A 19,385-nucleotide genomic window follows, 5' to 3' on the forward strand; every position below is an offset into this window, starting at 1 on the left:
TCTCTGGGCCCGTCTCATTCACAACACACACAACCGCATACTGCAGAGTTTTGAAAGGTGGTTCTCAAAATGTGGTCCCTGGGCCAGCAATATCAGCCACACCTGGGAACTGGTTAGAACTCTGGCACTGGAGCCCAGCAATCTGTGTTTTAACAATATTCTCAGGCAAATCTGATGCACACTAAAGGTTGACGACAACTGAGAACATCTGTCTCAGACTCTCCTGGAGGCATTCACCAAAAATAGAGTTACAGGACCTTACACCTGACCAGCTGGAGAAGGGGTCTAGTAATTGCCCTGGTTATCATGCTTGTCATGATTTTTCAGCACATAAATGTTTGAGAATCACTGCCATTTTGAATGTGTGTTTCACTTGTCTGTGTTTCCAGTGGACTTTACTTCCTTGCCAGGGAGGTTTGTGAAGATTTGTTGCTGTTGTTTGCATTATTAGTTTTATTATGCTAATTCTAGAATCTCTGGTGCATAGTGCAATCTCAGGCAGGAAGTAGTGGCTCATTAAAACAGGTATCCCAAAAGTCTTAGTAGAACTTCAAGATTAATTCCTTCAAGAAGAGGTAAAATTGTCCTTAGATGCAGATGATATGATACTATATAGAGAAAACCCTAAAGACTCTACATGAAAACTACTACAACTGATAAACGAATTCAGCAAGGTAGCAGAATACAAGATTAACATACAGAAATTGGTTGCATTTCTTTATACCAACAATGAAATATCGGAAAGGGAATGTAAAAAAACAATGCCTTTTAAAATCACAACCCCAAAAATAAAATACTTAGGAATAAACCTCACCAAGAAGGCAAAAGACTTATATGCTGAGAACTGTAAGACATTAATAAAGGAAAGTGAAGATGATTCAAAGAAATGGAAAGACATCTCATGTTCTTGGGTTGGAGGAATTAATATTGTTAAAATGCTCATACTACCCAAAGCAATCTACAGATTTAATGCGATCCCTATCAAATTACCCATGACATTTTTCACGCAATTAGAACAAATAATCCTAAAATTCATACAGAACCATAAAAGACCCAGAACTGCCAAAGCAATCCTGAAGAAAAAGAACAACGTTGGCAGCATAGCCACCCCAGACTCAGACAGTACTCCAAAGTCACAGTAATCAAAACAGCGTGGTATTGGCACAAAAACAGACATATGGATCAATGGAACAGAATACAGAGCCCAGAAATAAACCCACACACCTCAGTTAATCTTTGACAATTACTCTTTGACAAAGGAGGCAAGAATATATAATGGGAAAGAGACAGTCTCTTCCGCAAGTGGTGTTGGTAAAGTTGGACAGCCTTATATAAACCAGTGAAGTTAGAACACATCCTTTCACCATACACGAAAATAAACTCAAAATGTCTTAAAGACTTAAACATAAGACATGACACCATAAAACTTCTAGAAGAGAACACAGGCAAAATATTCTCTGACATAAATCATACCAATGTTTTCTTAGGTCAGTCTCCCAAGACAATAGAAATAAAAATGAAAATAAACAAAGGGGACCGAATCAAACTTACAAGCTTTTGCATGGCAAAGGAAACCATAAACAAAATGAAAAGACAACCTACAGAATGGGAGAAAATATTTGCAAATGATGCGACCAGCAAGGGCTTAATTTCCAAAATATACAAACAGCTCATACAACTTGATGACAATAAAAGCAAACAACCCAATCAAAAAAATAGGCAGAAGACTTAAAGAGACATTTCTCCAAAGAAGAAATACAGATGGCAAATAGGCACATGAAAAGATGCTCAACACTGCCAATTATTAAAGAAATGCAAATCAAAACTACCATGAGGTACCACCTCACACCAGTCAGAATGGCCATCATTAAAAAGTCTACAAATAACATATGCTGGAGAGGGTGTGGAGAAAAGGGAACCCTCCTACAACACTGTTGGTGGGAATGTAAGTTGGTGCAGCCACTGTGGAAAACAGTATGGAGGTTCCTCAGAAAACTAAAAATAGACCTACCATATGATCCAGCAATCCCACTCCTGGGCGTATATCCAGACCAAACTATAATTCAAAAAGACACATTCACCCTGATCTTCACAGCAGCAATATTCACAATAGGCAAGACATGGAAACAACCTAAATGTCCGTCAACAGATGAATGCATAAAGACGATGTGGTACATATATACAATGAAATACTACTCAGCCATAAAAAAAAGAATGAAATAATGCCATTTGCAGCAGCAACATGGATGCAACTAGAGATTATCATACTAAGTGAAGTAAGTCAGAAAGAGAAAGACAAATACCATGATACCACTTATATGTGGAATCTAAAATATGACACAAATGAACCTATGTATGAAACAGAAACAGAATCAGAGACATAGACAATAGACTGGTGGCTGCCAAGGGGGAAGCAGGTGGGAGAGGGATGAACTGGGAGTTTGGGATTAGCAGATGCAAACTGGTATATATAGATTGGCTAAACAACAACGTCCTACTATATAGCACAGGGAACTATATTCAATATCCTGTGATAAACCATAATGGAAAAGAATATGAAAAAGAATGTATATACATATGTATAACAGAGTCACTTTGCTGTACAGCAGTGATTAACACAACGCTGTAAACCAAGTATACTTCAATAAAAAATAAGTTAATTAAATTTTTAAAAAGATTAATTCCTTCAGAAGAACAAGTACTACACGTTCACAAAAAAAGCACCCTTTGAAAGTTTAAATTTTTGAATTTCTTTGCCACTTCCTTAGTTTTGATCATCTTGGACAATATAGTTTTAATACGGACTTTTAAAAAGAATTGTGTTTCAGTGTTTGCTATCCTTAGAGAGACAGAAACAGATAAGTACAACTAAATACTTGTTTTTCAAAAGTTTCAAAAGTATAAGGGAAATGAAAGTAATTATATCTTCAAATGATTTTGGGGTATGTTTCTAATTTCATACTTCTGATGCGATTCAAGATTAAAACTGTATTAAGACATTTGAGACATGCCGCATTGGTATTAAATGAATTTAATTTTGTGTAAAGTGGCAGAAATATTTTCTTCAGCAAACATACCTGCAGATATAAAATCACAACCATAAATCTACAAAAAAGCAAGCTATTGAATGAAATCTGATTGGTTATTTCCCTGCAGTATGGATCTGCTAATAATTTAATTTACTACTTGCTAACAGAAGCCAAAATTTAAATATACATATATATATGTGTGTGTGTGTATATATCTATCTCTTCAATTTTAAATCATTCATATATATGAACAAGTATACATAACAATTGTTCATATATATAAACAATTTAAATTAAAGAAAGTACATCTGGTGGCCTATTTTTTCCCCCCGATTTCTAAAGAACACCATATTCTATTCTAGGCAGTGGAATGTCAATCCACCTTAAGGGTTGTTCAGTGAGCATATCTGAGAAACCACTGGTTTAGCCAATGATGTACTTATTGAGGGAGGCCCTAGTGCCACTGTCAAGAGCTTAGCCACAGGAGAGATAAGAAGGTACTTGTTTGGTTTGTGAAAAGAAGGAGTAGTGAGGAATGGCAGGTAGCTGCAGGCTGATGACACGTGATGTCCGTATATATGTAGAACCAACACACCCATAATTGCACCCATTTTCCATACCCAAATCCAAAGCCTTTATATCATTAATCCCAGGCAAAAATGGTAAGATTCATGTGTGTTACTATCCCACGGCTTCAAGATGCCTATAAACTCATATGAGTATGTCTTAGTTTTATCAGTGGAGGACAAACCAGGCTTCTATCACCAAGCCGCATTCCATAACAGGCAAACCAGTCCAAGACTTCTCTGAGTGCTGCAGGAGAGTCTATGGAAGGGGCGCTCACTCCACTGTGATGCCTAAAATGCCTTTGCACACAGCAAACATTCAATACATGCTGAGTGAATGAATGAGTGAACTGGCTCATTTCAGGGAAATTCCATTCAACAGGCTGGCATTCCTTCCTATCCATCTTAACTGTTAAGCTTGCCATCAGACAAAAATTTAATTATAAAACGTTAGAGCTGAGGAAATTTTAGAAACTATCTACTCTCCAGAGGTATACAACTTTAATTCAGTGGTAAAAATCACTAGGAGTGATTTAGGAGTCTATCAGACCTCAGTCCAAATTCCACATCTACCATATTTTGGTGAGCAAATAACTACTTCTGAGGCTCTGTTCCATATATGCATTATGGGATATCATAATAATACATACATTAATTGTATGACTATCAGGGGATGAAATGACACAATCCATTTGCCATGGTCGGCTAAGTAATTTGCACCAAGTAAGCACTCAAGACATTAGCCAATATTCATAGCGGAGAGATGAAAACAAAACTCTGGGACTGATGCCTACCCTAGTGGCCCCAGTGGTCATAATGACTTTCTTCCATTCAGCCTGCTCTCTTCTCACTAAGACTAAGGAAGAGAAGATGAATAAATTAGGAATAACAATTTGAAAATGGTTTTATACTCCCTGAATGAATGGAATTATAATAAAATGATTCATGAGTTCTGCAGAAATATGATGAGACTTTAGATCTTTATGTTAGTTCTCTACAAAACCAATTGATGGCCCTAAGATGTACCTTCCCACCCAGCCCCATCCTTACCAGGATCAAATATCATTGTAAATGGAAAAGTCAACAACACATAATCAACAAGCTAAGTTACAAGCCAGTGAAGTCTCAGAGCTTTGATAGAGAAAATTCAGATTTATCATTATATGTAAAAATAAGATGATATGAAGAACTCAATCTAAAAAATATTACCTGGAGATCTATAATCTCTACAATAGTGCTATAAAAAGTAAAGAGCTAGAAATCTATTTAGATGGTTTTCCTTATAAGAAAGCACTTTCTGTATAACTTTTAATGTACTATTGATGAGAACAATTCAACAAAATTCAAATAAATATCTGCAGATGTCCTACAAGAAGAAAAGAACAGAGTTAGATGTGACAGGGGATAACTGGACTTCAGGATGAGTAAGACCCTATACTTGACCTCAATAAATTAACATGAAATACAGTGGATGAGTCATGTACAGAATGTCAGAATTCTAAAAGGCCAAGCTAAGTACCAAAAGGAACACGTGGGGACTCTTAAGAAGGAAATAAAATATTGGTTAGTTGATTACGAAAAGGCAGAAGGGAGTAGGTTCCCTTTGGCTGCTCTTTGAAGAGATCACTTCCTTTCCCACCTAGTCCTGAGGCTAGGGTGGCATGGGCAATAGAGGAATGTGGGGACTGAGAATCATTTCTACTCTCACCAGAGTGGCTGGAAGCAGATTTTCTTACCAGGATGTAGTAGTATGCTAATATTTAAGGGTTCTTGAGGTCAGAGAGAAGGGTTTGAATACTCCGGCTCCATCTCTTGCTGTGGGTCAAGTTTCTTACCTTTCCAACACCTCGGCGTCTTTATCTGAAAATTGGGGACGATGATAATGTCTCCCACCTGAGTGTGAGAACTACATGATATAGTGCATACGCAGGGCTAAATTTGGTGCCTGGCAAACAGAAAGTGCTCAGTACGGCAGGCGAGTGTAGTGACAATAAAGGCAAAGATGACGGGGGTAGTGCCGGTGTTGCTTCTGCCCCCAGAACAGGCTCTGACTGGGAGAGAGTTAAAGCACCTTTGGGTTCATGGGGGTTTATATATAAGCAACGGTTGATCAATGTGAGCTGGTTGTCCAAATGATTATGTGCAATCTAAGAAAAAAATGGGCCTCGGATCTGCTCAGCTACTTAATAATATTAGCAGCAGCAGTAGTCAAAGAAGCTAAATTTTATTACGTGTTTATATGCCAAACAACGTGCTGAACGTTTTAAAAGGATTTACTCACTTATTACAACGAGGCTATACGCTAGGTCCTGATAATGTTATTCGTCTCTTTCAGATGTTGACTGAGCCTCAGACGGGTTACAAAAGCACCTAAGATCCCCTTGTCAGTACATGACGGAAATGAGTTCAAATCCAGCCTGTCTGACTTGTTCTTAATCACTAAGGTATGAAATTAAGCATGTCGCCCTTTGCCTGATTCTCCTTCTGAGGCCTGAATATTTCACTTAGCTCTCTGAGTGCAGAAGAGAGAAAATTCTCTCTCCTTGACCCAACTTGGCATCAATATCCAACTCCCCTTTTCAAAATGGGTTGCTTCAACGAGCAGCAATGAATGCCGGGTCGTGGACCAGTCACCTTGATGACTAAGAGTCAGACACTACGGAAAGAAAATGCTCTGTGACAAACCTACCCTTGTACAGAAACAAGACAGAAATGGGGGGACAGGGCAGAAGATAATGGAATAAGGCATAGGAAAAATAGCACCTGGCATTGTGACAGTAATAATAATAATAGTAGTAGTAGTAGTAGTAATAGTAATAATAATAGACTTTACTATGCTCTAGGCATTGTATTAAGTGCTTGGTGTAAGTGACTTCATTTTAACATTGAAAACAAGTCTATGGGGATGAAATATTATTAACATCATTTTATAGGCAGGAGTATTGAGGTTCAGGTAATCAGGTAAATTGCCCAAGCTCATATGGTTAGCAAGTGGAAAGCAGAGATTTGAACCAGCACCTACACTCCTAACCATTATGCTATAACCATTATGCTGAAGACGTAAGAATTCCAATGGTCTTTCCCCATAACCCACTCCTGCACTCCAGACTTAAATAGTCCAAGATCAAGAGAGAGCAAGCTTGGAGTTGCCACTCTTCAGTGAGTGTCAATCATTTCAAAACACTGTATTTGCTAACAAGATGCAGTTCCTGTGATAATCTTCTCAACCAGCTATCAAGAAACAGGAAGCAAAGATTCAAGTAACAGTATGTTCCTACTTACGAGGAAGGTGGGACAGCACAGTTGACACTGGGCTTAACTGTTCTGGAAAACGTGGTCCCAGTAGGCATACACGCTGGTACATTTTCCCCACCTACCAAATACAAAAGAAGTATTTCATTTCCATGTTGCTCTTCAAAGTTCCACCTCATTCGTGCCTGTCATTCATCCTCTGGCCTCTTCCTGTCTCCATTTCTGTACAGAAAGGTGCTGAGTCTCTGCTCTCGGATACGAAAAGGGTGTGTTAGGAGAGGGAGCCATGGTACCTCGATGTCTTTTTTTTTTCATCTTAATTCTATTATGCCAACTCCACTGAACTTAATTAGAGTGAATACAGAATTACACAATTACCCTCTGTTCTAGTCTTCAGATGTTATATTTTGATAAAATTTACGACATGCTGCTCTCTCCCTGAACACCAGATGAACACTAGAAATGGATGTGTGTTGACATAAAATCTGTTATAATTACAATTCAAGTATAGCTTACATAATGATAGTGTTAACATAAAATTATAGATGTGTAGAGACAACGTGGTCATGCATTTTTTAGTATAAGTACATGCTTAGACCAATATCTGTTAGCGGAATGAAGATGGAAGAGAATTTTGGTTAAGCCACAAAGGCTGTTTAAGGACTTGCAGATAGCTAAGGAGAACTCAAAGACCAGTAAGATAATATTTCCCCTGCCATGTTTGCAATTGCAAAGTGAAGGGAAGATGTGAAAGCAAGTACCCCTATGGAAATTACAAGACAAGTACATTTTTTTCCTTGAGTACCTGGGTAAATGCTTAAATTCTAATGTATATCAGTGATGCAAATTTTCAACTGAGTTTGATAAATCATAAAATAATAATTATACATATATGCATATAAAACTGCATGGAACTAGACAGTTCAGAATTACTTCTAATTAAAGAGGTACCCTATGACAACTAACTTAAACCTTACAAAATATGGTTCCAAGTACCCTATCAGAGTGAAAAGCAGGAGACTGAAAGGTTTAGTGTAAATGTTTGTAGTCATGGTGTCTTAACTAAAACTACTGTGTCACAAATACTATTAAAATAATTGTGACATTTTATTCACTTTTACTGCAAACAACAAAACAAACTATAGGTATTTTTTCATTTCAGGTAATTATTTTAGCTAACAGTTATTAAATGTTTTGAGAAGACAGAGTGCTAATTGCATTACTTCATTTTATCTTTAAAATAGCGCTTCCATGTAATTATTCTTAATATCTCCATTGTATTAAAGTGTATCTCTAGTTTAGACCTTTCTTCAGAACTGCAGACTTGTGTATCCAACTGTGTACTCAGCATCTCTACTTGGACGTCACGAAAACATCTCAAATCTTATACCTCCAAAACTGGTCTTTAATCCCCCAAACATGCTCTACCCCAAACTTTTTCCATCTTAGGTGACAGTAACCACACCTTTCCAGTTCCCCAGGCCCTACATCTCGAATTCACCCTTGACCCCCTCTTCCTTTCCATTCTTGCATTCAATCTACCACGAAATGCTGTCACAACCTTCCCAATGTGCCACTTCTGAGAATTACCAGCCGCTAGCAGCCTGGTGCAGGCCACCAACATAGACCTCGAGGATCCTGTAGTCACCTCCTGAGATTCTCCCTGACTCCACTCTCTCCCCACATCCTCAAGACCACAGATACAGTTATGCTTTTCAAACAAGAGACAGTTCATGCCACACCTCGGCTAAAATCCTGCCCCTGGCTGCCTACATTTAGAGTAAAAGACACAATGCATGTGATGGCCTCCCAGGACTTACCCAATCCATCCCATCACATATCTGACCTCCAGCCCTCCTGCTGTCTCTTCCTCCCCACTGACTAAGTCAGCCAGGGTGGCCTCCTTGATATTCCTCCAAGCTGCCCGGCATATTTCTGCCTTAGAGTTTTGGGACTGGTTATTCTTGCTCCCAGGGAGTGGTCTCCCCATCATACATTCTGACAACTCCCTCACTTCAAGTCTTTGCTCAAATGTCAACTTATAAAATCCACCCTGACTACCCTATTTAAAATCAGAACCTACCTGTATACTCCTCCAGCACTCCCAACCCAAGCCTCTTCAGTGAGCTTCACATCCTTTTCCTTATCCCGTAGCGCCCATCAACCTGTGACAAAGCATAGAGTTTATTTATAACATCCGTTTCCACACGAGAGTGTAAGGAGGGAGAAAGCATGCAAGAAGGAGCACACAGGCAAAGGCTCTTGTCTCATTTATTCATTGATACGTCCAAGCATAGAGAACAGGAAGATGCTTGATAAATAGTCCTGAAAAAGATACAGATGAGGAAACTAGTAGTAAAGCTCAGAAAGTTTAAGTAACTTCCTCAAGGTTCTAGAGCTAGAAGAGGGTCACAGTAGAATTCACACTTGGGGATGTCTAACTTCAAATCTCTTAGCCTCTCTGCTATCTTTTTTTTTTTTTTTCTTCTTTGCGGTACGCGGGCTTCTCACTGTTGCAGCCTCTCCCGTTGCGAAGCACAGGCTCCGGACGCACAGGCTCAGCAGCCATGGCTCACAGGCCCAGCCGCTCCGCGGCATGTGGGATCTTCCCGGATCGGGTCACGAACTCTCAACCACTGCGCCACCAGGGAAGCCCCTCTCTGCTACCTTAAGTCCATGCAATTTAGGATTTGTTTTAATCAGTGCCATGGAAATTCTCACTCCACTGAATAGGATCACTAAAGTCTTCTCTGTCTAGATTTATATATATATTTTCCATTTAAACAAAGGAAACAGAAGAGGGGAATTCATCATGGGTTATTCCGGTAGTTTTACAGCAATGTTAGCAATAATGACATTTAAGTAATAGTGATATTTAATGATAGCATAATAATAATAAAATAATAGCTCTTAAATGTATTGAAGACGAATCGCATGCTAAACTCGGTGCTAAAATATTTCCATGTATATTTTGTGCAAAATCCTTATGAATATTCTATCAGATGAGCTTTATGTGTAACTCCACCAGGCATACTTCTCTTATTCCGCTTTCAAAGATAAGGAAATTGATGAGAAGTGTGGTAACCGTTTGATCAAGATGAGACTGGTAATAAGTTGTGAGTATGAATTTAAATTCAGGTCTAACTCCAGAATTTGATTCTCAATCCATACATGAAAATTCTGATAATTCCTTTGATAAGAGTATGTTTTCTCCTGGAAAACATCCCCCATTATGTCTGCCTGTGCTCATACCTTCAGAACACAGTCAAGTTTAAAACATGATAAAAATGTTTAAATAGTCTGCTTTAATAAATGGAAATATCTCCATCTAAACAATAACACAAAAAGGCAGGCTGAGCCCTTTGAAGTGGCTTCGTTGCTATCTTCCATCCAGAACAAGAGAAGGAATCAACAGCTGCAGAGTAAAGAAAGCATGAAACCCAGAGATGGAGGATTCTGTAAATGACCAATTACAAGACTATTAAGCCACACTTTCATAGCAAGAGGCAAAATATTCCATTAAACTGAAAATTCTTCTACCCCTCACTCCAAGGCCCACACAAACATTAATGTTGCATTTATTAGGATGTATTTCCTGTGCTCTATCAACTTGACTTTCAGCAACTGTATTAATACAGTCCTTTCGCTTTGCACATATATCTGAATGATGGATTCCATTACTGGAGTTTTGTAGAAAGAGTGGAGTGAATGAAGTAAAGTTTGGGAAGAGCCATCATAATCCATAATGATGGGCACTGAATCAGGACAAGAAGAAACCTCTCTTCTCATTTATTTGAATGAAAATTCTACTATATATTTATTGCCTCTGTACAGGGCCATCTGTTGAATAATGGAAAACAAGCATCTTTCATTTGGAGGTAGGATTTGTGTGCTCAAGTTTCGATGGGCCTGCAGAATTAATCTTGTTTTAGAAATGAAATAAAATGTAATTTCTTTCTGTAAGTAGATGTGGTTAAGCAACTGGCAACTTTGATGTCTTTGAATCACTGCAGTTTCAGGGTAGGCAAATCTATAATTATTTCAAGCACTTCTTTATTGGTGCAACAATTGAGCAGTGTACATAGTGGTCAACAACCTGGGCATTGCCAGACGACTCTAAGTTTGAATCTAGACTTTGCCACTCACCAGCTATGTGACTTTCAGCTATGAGAATCACTTTCTTCAGCTTTACAGTGTGGATTTTATATGCCCTTTGCAGAACTACTGTAAGAACTAAATGTATATGGGCACAGTGGCTCATAGTAAGGGCTCAAATTAGTACTGTGGTCACTACTAGTAGTACTGAGAAGAAATTAGAACTTCTATTCTCATAAAGTGGGATATCTGTCCCTTTATCATTGTAATTTCATATCATTTTACTTTTGACCTTATAATTTAATAGCTTGATCCAAGAAATATTTAGCAGTAAATATAATTGAAAGAAGATTACCTGTCAAGCATGAAATACTGTAGTATCAAGTGTGCTGGCACAATACTCTTCTCAGATAATTAACCTGTAAAAATATGTTATTGTCTTTTTAATTGAGCACATTGAACATATATATTTACTGTGCCAATTGGCGAAAGGTCCATTAATTAATCAGTCTAACTATATGTTGCATAAATGTCTTCTAAACATAATCGTATATGTATTTTATTTGTTGGGAAAATGTGTTTGAGATTGTTCTTTTCTGCCTATTTAAAGTAAAAGAGGGTGAGAAGTAGAGTTAGGCTTAATGTACTTTGTACTCCATTATGCCATGAAAATGCTTCTGTGCCCTGGAGACAACAACAAAAGATTTGCTTTAATGACAAGAATCAAGTATGTTCTAAAGCTTCCAGGTAGGAGGCGTATAGGTTGCAGTTTATATCAGAAGTCTTTGCTCTCTCTCTCAACTGCATCTAGATGGGAAAGATGTGGTCACAAATGCTTCAAGGTGATATAGTAAATGTTGGAAAAGAGGGGGGTAGGAGGCAGAGTGTTGAATATCTCAAACCTGAGCTAGAAGGATTTTATTTAAAGAAAATAGCGGATATGATTTTTCACTTAAGGAAGCAAACCTGACATTAATGTAGGAAATTAGCTCTTTTACCTATGATGCTTTCAAATGCACATGGCTCAAAACAAATTCAAAATAGTCAAAGGAAATTTAAAAACAAAAACCAAACAACAACAACAACCTCAACAAACAAGTCCTAGAAATTCAGGGATGCAGCCAGATACAGTTGGATCTGGAAGTTCCAGAGTATCAGCAGGGTTCCAGCTCTCTCTCCATCGCTCAGCCCTGCTTACCTCTGCAAGACTTTATTTTACAGAAAGTCTCTCCTTGTGCTGGATGGTCACTGAGAGTCCCAGAGTCATATCTCCCCAGCTTAGAAATTCCAGAGAGAAAAGACAATTCTTCCATTTTGCTCTGAGACAAAAGTCCTGGGGAGCAGTCTGATAGACTTAGCCGAGGTCAGATGCCTACCCATGAGCCAATCACCTGCTTTACTGGAGTTCAGTCCCTGGGCGACTCATCCCCGGGGCTCGTGAGGAGGCAGGATGGCATTATCTGGCAGTTCTCCAAGAAAAGCCTGCTGTTTTTGTAAGATGAAAGGGGAGAGGACATGGATAATGAAACCTGTATCTGCTTCTGTAAAATCCACAGAATCTTACTCCCTGCCCTGTGTCGATGACCATGCAGTAAGCTGACCCAGGAGGTCATTTTTCCCACAACAGTCTTTATATATATGACTAAGGAACACACTGGTAAAAGAATAAGGGAGAAAGTCTGAGTATGACAAGTCAGCTAGACTGATATTAACTAAAAAAGCTGTGTGAAAATATCCTTAAAAAGTTGCCCCCAACTCACTCAAAGTCCAAAGTTGGAACTGGAAATACAATGTCATGGAGTTTGGATAAGAACAGGTTTTCTCCAAGCTGAACTATGACACAGATATTAGAGACTTCTAGAAACTCTATTTTTCAAAGAAAAAACATCACATGAGAAAAATGAGGCCTAGAAAAATTAAATGACTTAAGCTAATTAATGGCAGGACTGAGACTAGCCAATTACTTTGTGTAATTGGCTATGGCCTTTTTTTTGTTTTTTTTTCCTTGTTATCACTTCAGAACGAGACAAACTTAAAGAAAGGAAACACAACCAAAACTCAGTGGTTGGAAAAGAGATGGATGTGAACGCCCACTTGTTTCTTACGTATAAAGTTACCCCTCGCAGTGTTTTGGAGAAGAAAACGCTGGCTCTTCCCAACGTTGGTTACATACACAAAGATTCCAAAGACAAGACAAGTGCTTTGCAAACAAAGTAACTAGAACCAGCTCAGGCTTCCCCGCGCCGGGTCCTACGTTCCACGGTCAGAACCACCAACTGTATCCCCCCGGGGAACAAGGTGATTCAAAAAAGCTGGCGTCTTCAGAGAAGGGAGAAAACTTAGCCGGGAAGAGAGTCAGGAGGAAACTTGCTCAGCTTCTTGCTGGGGTCTGAAACGATCCCAATAGAGTCCTTAAACCCCTCAGGTTTCCCCAATCAAGCACCCTCGCCTCCAACCTGGGCCACCCCAGATCTGACTATCAGACGACAGAAGTCTGCGGACGCACGGAGAGCTGACCACCCCACGAGAGGGACCTACGCGCGGCCGCGCCCACTCACCCGCCGCTCCCCGGGAGACGGGAGACCAGCCCGGGGTCCAAGTCCTGGGCGTGGCAGACCCGCCCCTCTCCGGGCCCGGCTCCAGCTCACCTCGGCGCGGCCCGCCTGGGCGCCGCCATCTTGACCACGAAGGGGGCCTCGCGCCGGAGGCCCCTGAGCGGGCGCCCTGAGCGGAGCCGGAGCGCCGGGGAGCCCCAGGTCGGCGCCCTACGTCCCCCGCGCGCTCGCGCCCCGTCCACGAGCGACGACAGTCCCGCACGCAGCGCCCGACCCAGGCTTCCGTGGAACCGGCGCCCCGCGCAGCCCGCACCGCGGCTCAGGCGGCGCCGAGGGCGGCCCGGGCGGAAGAGCGGGCGCAGGGCACGCGCTCGGTAACCTGGCAACGCGGAGCAACCCGGCGTCTCTGGCGAACCCCAGCCCTCTGTCGCGAGGAAGCATGGACCCCCGCACCCGCCGCCGAGCCCGCGCCGAGCCCGCGCCGACCCTCGGTCGCTCCGCCCGCCGCTGCCCGCTGGCTACGGTCTTTTAAATCCATGATACAACGTCTATATGTAACAAATCTGTTAAACCCTAAATGTTTATGATATTCAAGTAATCCATTATCTGAATTATTCTTGAAGATAAAACATCTAAAGACTTCTTAATTGTATGGGTATACATACATAAAATACACGTGGAGGTAACTTCAAGTATAGTATGTGCCTGTCTCTATTCCTTCCCTCTCCGCTCTTTTAAAAAATGCCCCTTTAAAAATTGCCCACTCACCATCTGTTAGGTAAATTTGCTGAAACACAGTAAATGTGGAGACAGAAATTGTTATAGAGACTATTCCAAATGGCACTGACACCTGTATTTATGAAATTTTTAAAAGGGTAAGTTAGAGTTGTTTTTTAAAAAAAAAAAATCCCACTATAGTAACACCACATCATCCTAGGTGCCCAGTTCTATCCAATTACATAAGATGGAGAAAGAGAGAGAGAGAGAGAGAGAGAGGAGAAAGAGAAAGAAGAAAGGAAGAAAACCAAGTACTTATGTATAAAATGTTGCTGCCAAAGTTTGAGATTATACTCAAGCATCAGTGAACAGAAGGAAAACACAAATTTACAAATGTATTTCATTTATGGTATGAGGGACACAGGTTTAGATTTGCAACACGCTCCCACAAGGGTCAAATTGACCACTTTTTTCTATCTAGTTGCTCTTGAGAGAACAAAACAATTGAAACAGATGCCATTCAATTCCAAGTCTATAGCTTAGACCATGTCACTGCACATGAAATATTGTTCATTCAGAGTCAGCACATAGCAAGAGTAATTTATACTCTCAGAGTGTTTGCTCTCAAGTCAATAGCAGAGAAACCTTGAATAAAAACGTTCCCATTACTTTCCATTGTAATAGATCTTACTTATAGCCCATGAAACAATGGTCAGAGGAGATTTATTCTTTGCACACCATATTATATAATCTCTCCACTTTAAGCCATCCCCCACTCGGCGATTATTTTTTAAATATGTTACTCGTAGTCAATATTAATTTACATTTAATCTTTCTTAGCATTAGGAGAGTATTATTTTGTACAGGCTCAGAAACAAATCTCCCGAAATTCCTCCCTGATGCTCCCTTCAGGCTGGAAATGCATTGCAGGGTGGCTGCAGTGACTTAATTCTAGTTGGCAGAGCCCTGGCCACACACTAATTTCATTAGCCTCAAACTCCTGGATTTGAAAGATCCACTGAATATGATTCCTCTCCTCTGACATGTCACTTACTAACCAATTCAGTGTGCATACAGAGGAGAGAAAGGACTTGCTCAGCTCTGGCCCACCGGCAGGCAGATGAGAATTCCCAGTCAGAGACACTGTTTACATCTGAGTGGTCATTCTTGCCCGGGTCCTCATTTTCAGGAAGGAAGTTCAATCCAGGCTTTGCTGGCAGCTGCAGCATTTGTTACATCCATTACTAGCTCCTTGTTCCTTCCTGCCCCCCAGTGCTTAGCGTCACTAAGTCTTCCTTCCCCCAGCCTAGAAGCTTACCTCACCATAAATTTTTATCTCAAATGATAGGTTTGGCACATTCCCCACAGCAACCCACAGGGACTGGGGAAAGGAAAACTCAAATCTCTGGAGAGCTAAGAATTCAACCATTTAGAGGAGTTTCTTTTATACAGGACAGTCTTCATTGAGCTGAACCCTGCAATCCCAGAGAAGATTCACCTACCCGTTCTTTTCCTCTTTCCCTAGAGTGACTGTGTCTTTGAACAAGGGGTCTGTGTTCCACTATTCTCTCTATTCATTTTGCAGGTTTACAGAGGCTGGGAAACTGGGGACTGGACTTACATGCCAGGAGCTTCTAAGATCACACGCAAAAATAAGGCTACTGGAAGAGATTGTTGGAATCTATCTCTGTATATTTGAACATGGGCAGTGGTTAACCAGGATACTCACACCGAGCTTATATCCAGCTTGCAGCACAAGCTACAAGTTGGTGCATCCCTCCTACTACCAGCCTCTTCTCAATAAATGCAGGTGAAAACTGGGGGCTCTTTTCCCTCAGCTGTTCAATCCAAATGAATAGCTGCAATTTGCAAATTAGAGGAAAATGACAGTGTTTTCTCTGAATGGTTTTGGTCCCAACGCGCACTGCTAATGCTGGCATTCAGTTCCTTTCCTTCCCAGCCCAGGGAACGGGGGAACTAAGCATAAGGCAAGCGTTCTCTTTTCTTGCAAGTGCCTCAGATCCACACACCAGAGAAGGAATCAGCTCCCCCTGGAATCTTTTTCAGCAAACACAATCCTTCACCTAGTCTGCAAGCTCTCTCTTGCCTTTAAGATTTCACTCTTTTTTCGACAGGCAGGCCCATCTGCAAGCTCCCAAGCTCCAAGTGAAGGCACCAAAATAAGTTTTAAAATGTCAAACGACAAATGTGCCTTCAACACCCAGAGCTCCAGTAAAAATACTGTGAGTTGCCCCTGTGGTTCTCAGGTGACCTCTGGCCTCATCCTCCCTGCAGCGCTGCCTCCACAGGTTCTCTAGTTTAAGCTCAGAGGTAAAGGAAGTGCTTCTGGGTTTTGCTTCCAACAACCCAGGCTCTTCCTGAAAGCATTACCTCAAAGTGAAGGCTGCCCAGAAGCACTTTTGGCCTTGCAAACATCTAGAGGTGGCATACTCAACAGGTGCTAGAGATGCTCAGAGGCTCAGAGGGGCCATACCAGGCTGCAGCTTTAGACAGGCACCCCTCCTTCTGGCACAAACACAAACTTCATACCCCTGGGTGCTGATGTAGTGACAGCTTGAATCTCACAAGGAGTCCCCTCCAGAAACCCAACATGCTTCAGGAAAGGCACTTGAGAGGGAGCCGACTTTTTAGCTACGGGGAGCATAAGGGTCAGCCAGAACATCTGGAGAAGGGACTAACTGAGCTTGGGTCCTACCAGGCAGGGAGAGAGCTGTGCATTAGGAAAGGATCACTTCAAGACAGAGATGAACAAAAAACTTGGAGATAGGGGTAGAGAAGGAAAAGAGAGGCAGAAATTGAAAGGGAGAACATAAAAACAGAGAGACAAAAAAAAAAAAAAAAAAGCAGGGAGAAAGAGACACAAGGAGAGAGACACACAGGAAGAAAGAGAAACAAGAGAACCCATAGTCACGCAGACCCTGAAACTCAATTTCTTCATCCAGAAGCCATCCATCTATACCCAGGGCGGCACAGGAGCCGTGGGGCCGAGGCTGCGGGAGCAGGCGGTGAGAGAGCACTGCAGCACCGCCCACCGCTCAGCGGGCCCGATCCGCCGTCCTCGCATCTTCCGCCGTTGCCCGCCTGCACCCGGAGCTAGAGGACCGCCCGGCCTTGCTCAGCGCACCCTACTGCCTCCCTCCAGGCGCCTTCTTGTCTGGCTCTGAGAATCGTCCTCAAAACCCAGGACTGGGGTTGGGGGCTGCGTTAGGGAGGTCGTGGGAAAGGATGGGCACAGGGTGAGTGCAGAAAAAGCGACTGTGTCTCGCAGTTAGCATGAGCTCACCTCCGGGCTCTGAGCTGGCAGAAGTAGAAAGCTGATCGCCCGGCTCCTGCCAGTGGCCGGATCGCAAAGGCAGTTTAGACGGTGCAAACAACTGCCCAGAGCAAATCACCCGGGGGCACGTCTGCGGGTGGCTTCTCCCCGCTTGAGGACAGTCCCCACGCCTTCCGCCCCATGCCCTCGCAGAGATAGGTGACAGGTCGGGAAATCCAACCCGAGCGAAATGGGCAATTCACGTCCAAATGTAGGTGAAGACCTAGCCTTCGGTTTAAGAACTGCCTCCCTAAGCTCTTCTCGAAATTTTCCAAGGCAGCTGCAGCTTGTCGGGCGGCTTGGGGCAGGGAACCTGGGGAGTTGAGAAATGCCTAGTTTCTAGGCGTCTTCTCATCTTTCATATTCCTTGCGCCTAAGTGGCTCTCACAGGAGCCCGGCACTTTTACAAGCCTGTTTTGGAACCATATTTCACTCGAATGCAAACCCATTTAAATCATCGCCTTGTTTTTCGGAGACTGTTTCTTGTCAATGGGGCCATAAATCCAGAATGTCAAGCCGGATGGAGTGGAGCGCGGACAGGGGAGAGATGGAAGGGAAATGAATCAAGCAGGGAAAGTACCTCCTCGGGTGAGGTGGGAGGGATTCGGCAGGATCTCCAGGGTGGAAATGAGCGAAGGCTGACCAGACCCCGCACCCCTGGAGTCCAAGCCAGCCTTCAGGATAAAGAGCGCGGGGAGCTACGGCGCGCTCTGCCCCGGAGGGAGCGCCCCCCTACCTGGAAAAGCCTCAGGATGTTGGCTACCAGGATGGAGACCGAACTCCCCGAAGCCCCAATCACTCCAACTACTTTCTCGGGCTTGACGAAAACCGGAGGCTTGCCGTTGGTGCAGCGCACTTCGGAGGTGTCCTTCTGGATGAGCGCCTGGACGAAAGTGAGCGACTGTTCGAGCGCATAAGTGTCCCTGGAACAAGTGTCCAGGATCCGCGCTCCCAGCGTCACGTTGGGCAGCAGGTTGGGATCGCTGTTGATCTGGTCCAGGGCGTAGAGCATCGCTTCCAGCCTGTGGATCCCGTTCTCCCTCTTGATGTCGCCGCAGGGCACTCCGCTGGGACCCTTCGCGTGCACCGGGAACAGCCCCCCGAGGGTGACGTCCCCCTCGATCCGAATGGAGTGCGGGGCGTACATCTCCTGGCCGCGCGCCGCCGCCGCCAGCGCGCGCAGAAGCACCTCCAGCACGCAGCAGGGAAACTTCATCAAAGTCAGGGCGCGGAGCAGCTTCCCCAGCTGGACCATGCTGCTCCCGCGGCTGCGGTGGTGGCGGCGGCACTCGAGGGGACGGTGGCGGGCTCGCCGGAGTCCTGGCCCCTTGGGGTGAGCTCCTCCGGGGAAGCCCAGGGTCTCCTGCGGGCGAGGAGGATAGGGGCGCCCGGGGAAGGGCAGCCGGCGAGGGTGGGGGGTCCCGCGGCGCCTGCCAGCTTGGGGCGCCGTGCGCTCTTGGGTTCCCCGGCCAGCGCGCCGCGCTCGAGCTCGCGCTCGGTGGCTTGCAGCTCGAGCTCTCCAACAGCCCAGCACTGGGGAGAGAGCGAGGATGGCTATCGCTTTAAATGCGCGTTCGGCTCCCTCTCCTCCTCCGCCCACTCCCTCCCACCCTCGCTCGCTCTCAGGCTCTCCCCACCCTTCCCAGCGCCCACCCTCCCCAGGGTTTTGCATCATCACGCAGGGAGGGGCTGCGTGCTGAGGTAAGGGGGGAGGGAATGGATGGGCGGCTGTGGGGGGGCGGAGTACCTCCGATTGGGAGTTTCGAGGTCCCCAGGGAATCTGGGGATTGCAGGTCGCAGGCGAAGGCTGAGCTCCTGCTTCGGTCTCACTGTAGAA

At 43.4% G+C, this 19,385-nt stretch overlaps 1 protein-coding gene across 1 annotated transcript in view; it reads right to left on the reverse strand.

Annotated features, from left to right (window-relative positions):
• Window positions 1-19,132, reverse strand: part of LOC125961819 (metabotropic glutamate receptor 7-like) — a 325,017-nt gene extending 305,885 nt beyond the window's left edge. Inside the window, exon 1 of the mRNA XM_049700843.1 lies at window positions 18,285-19,132. Coding sequence (XP_049556800.1) covers window positions 18,285-18,803 — 519 coding nt within the window. The 5' untranslated portion in view covers window positions 18,804-19,132. The remainder of the gene's footprint in view (window positions 1-18,284) is intronic.
• Window positions 19,133-19,385: the final 253 nt, after the last annotated feature.

Source organism: Orcinus orca, chromosome 17 (genome assembly GCF_937001465.1).
Source record: "Orcinus orca chromosome 17, mOrcOrc1.1, whole genome shotgun sequence".
Classification (NCBI taxonomy): Eukaryota; Metazoa; Chordata; class Mammalia; order Artiodactyla; family Delphinidae; genus Orcinus; species Orcinus orca.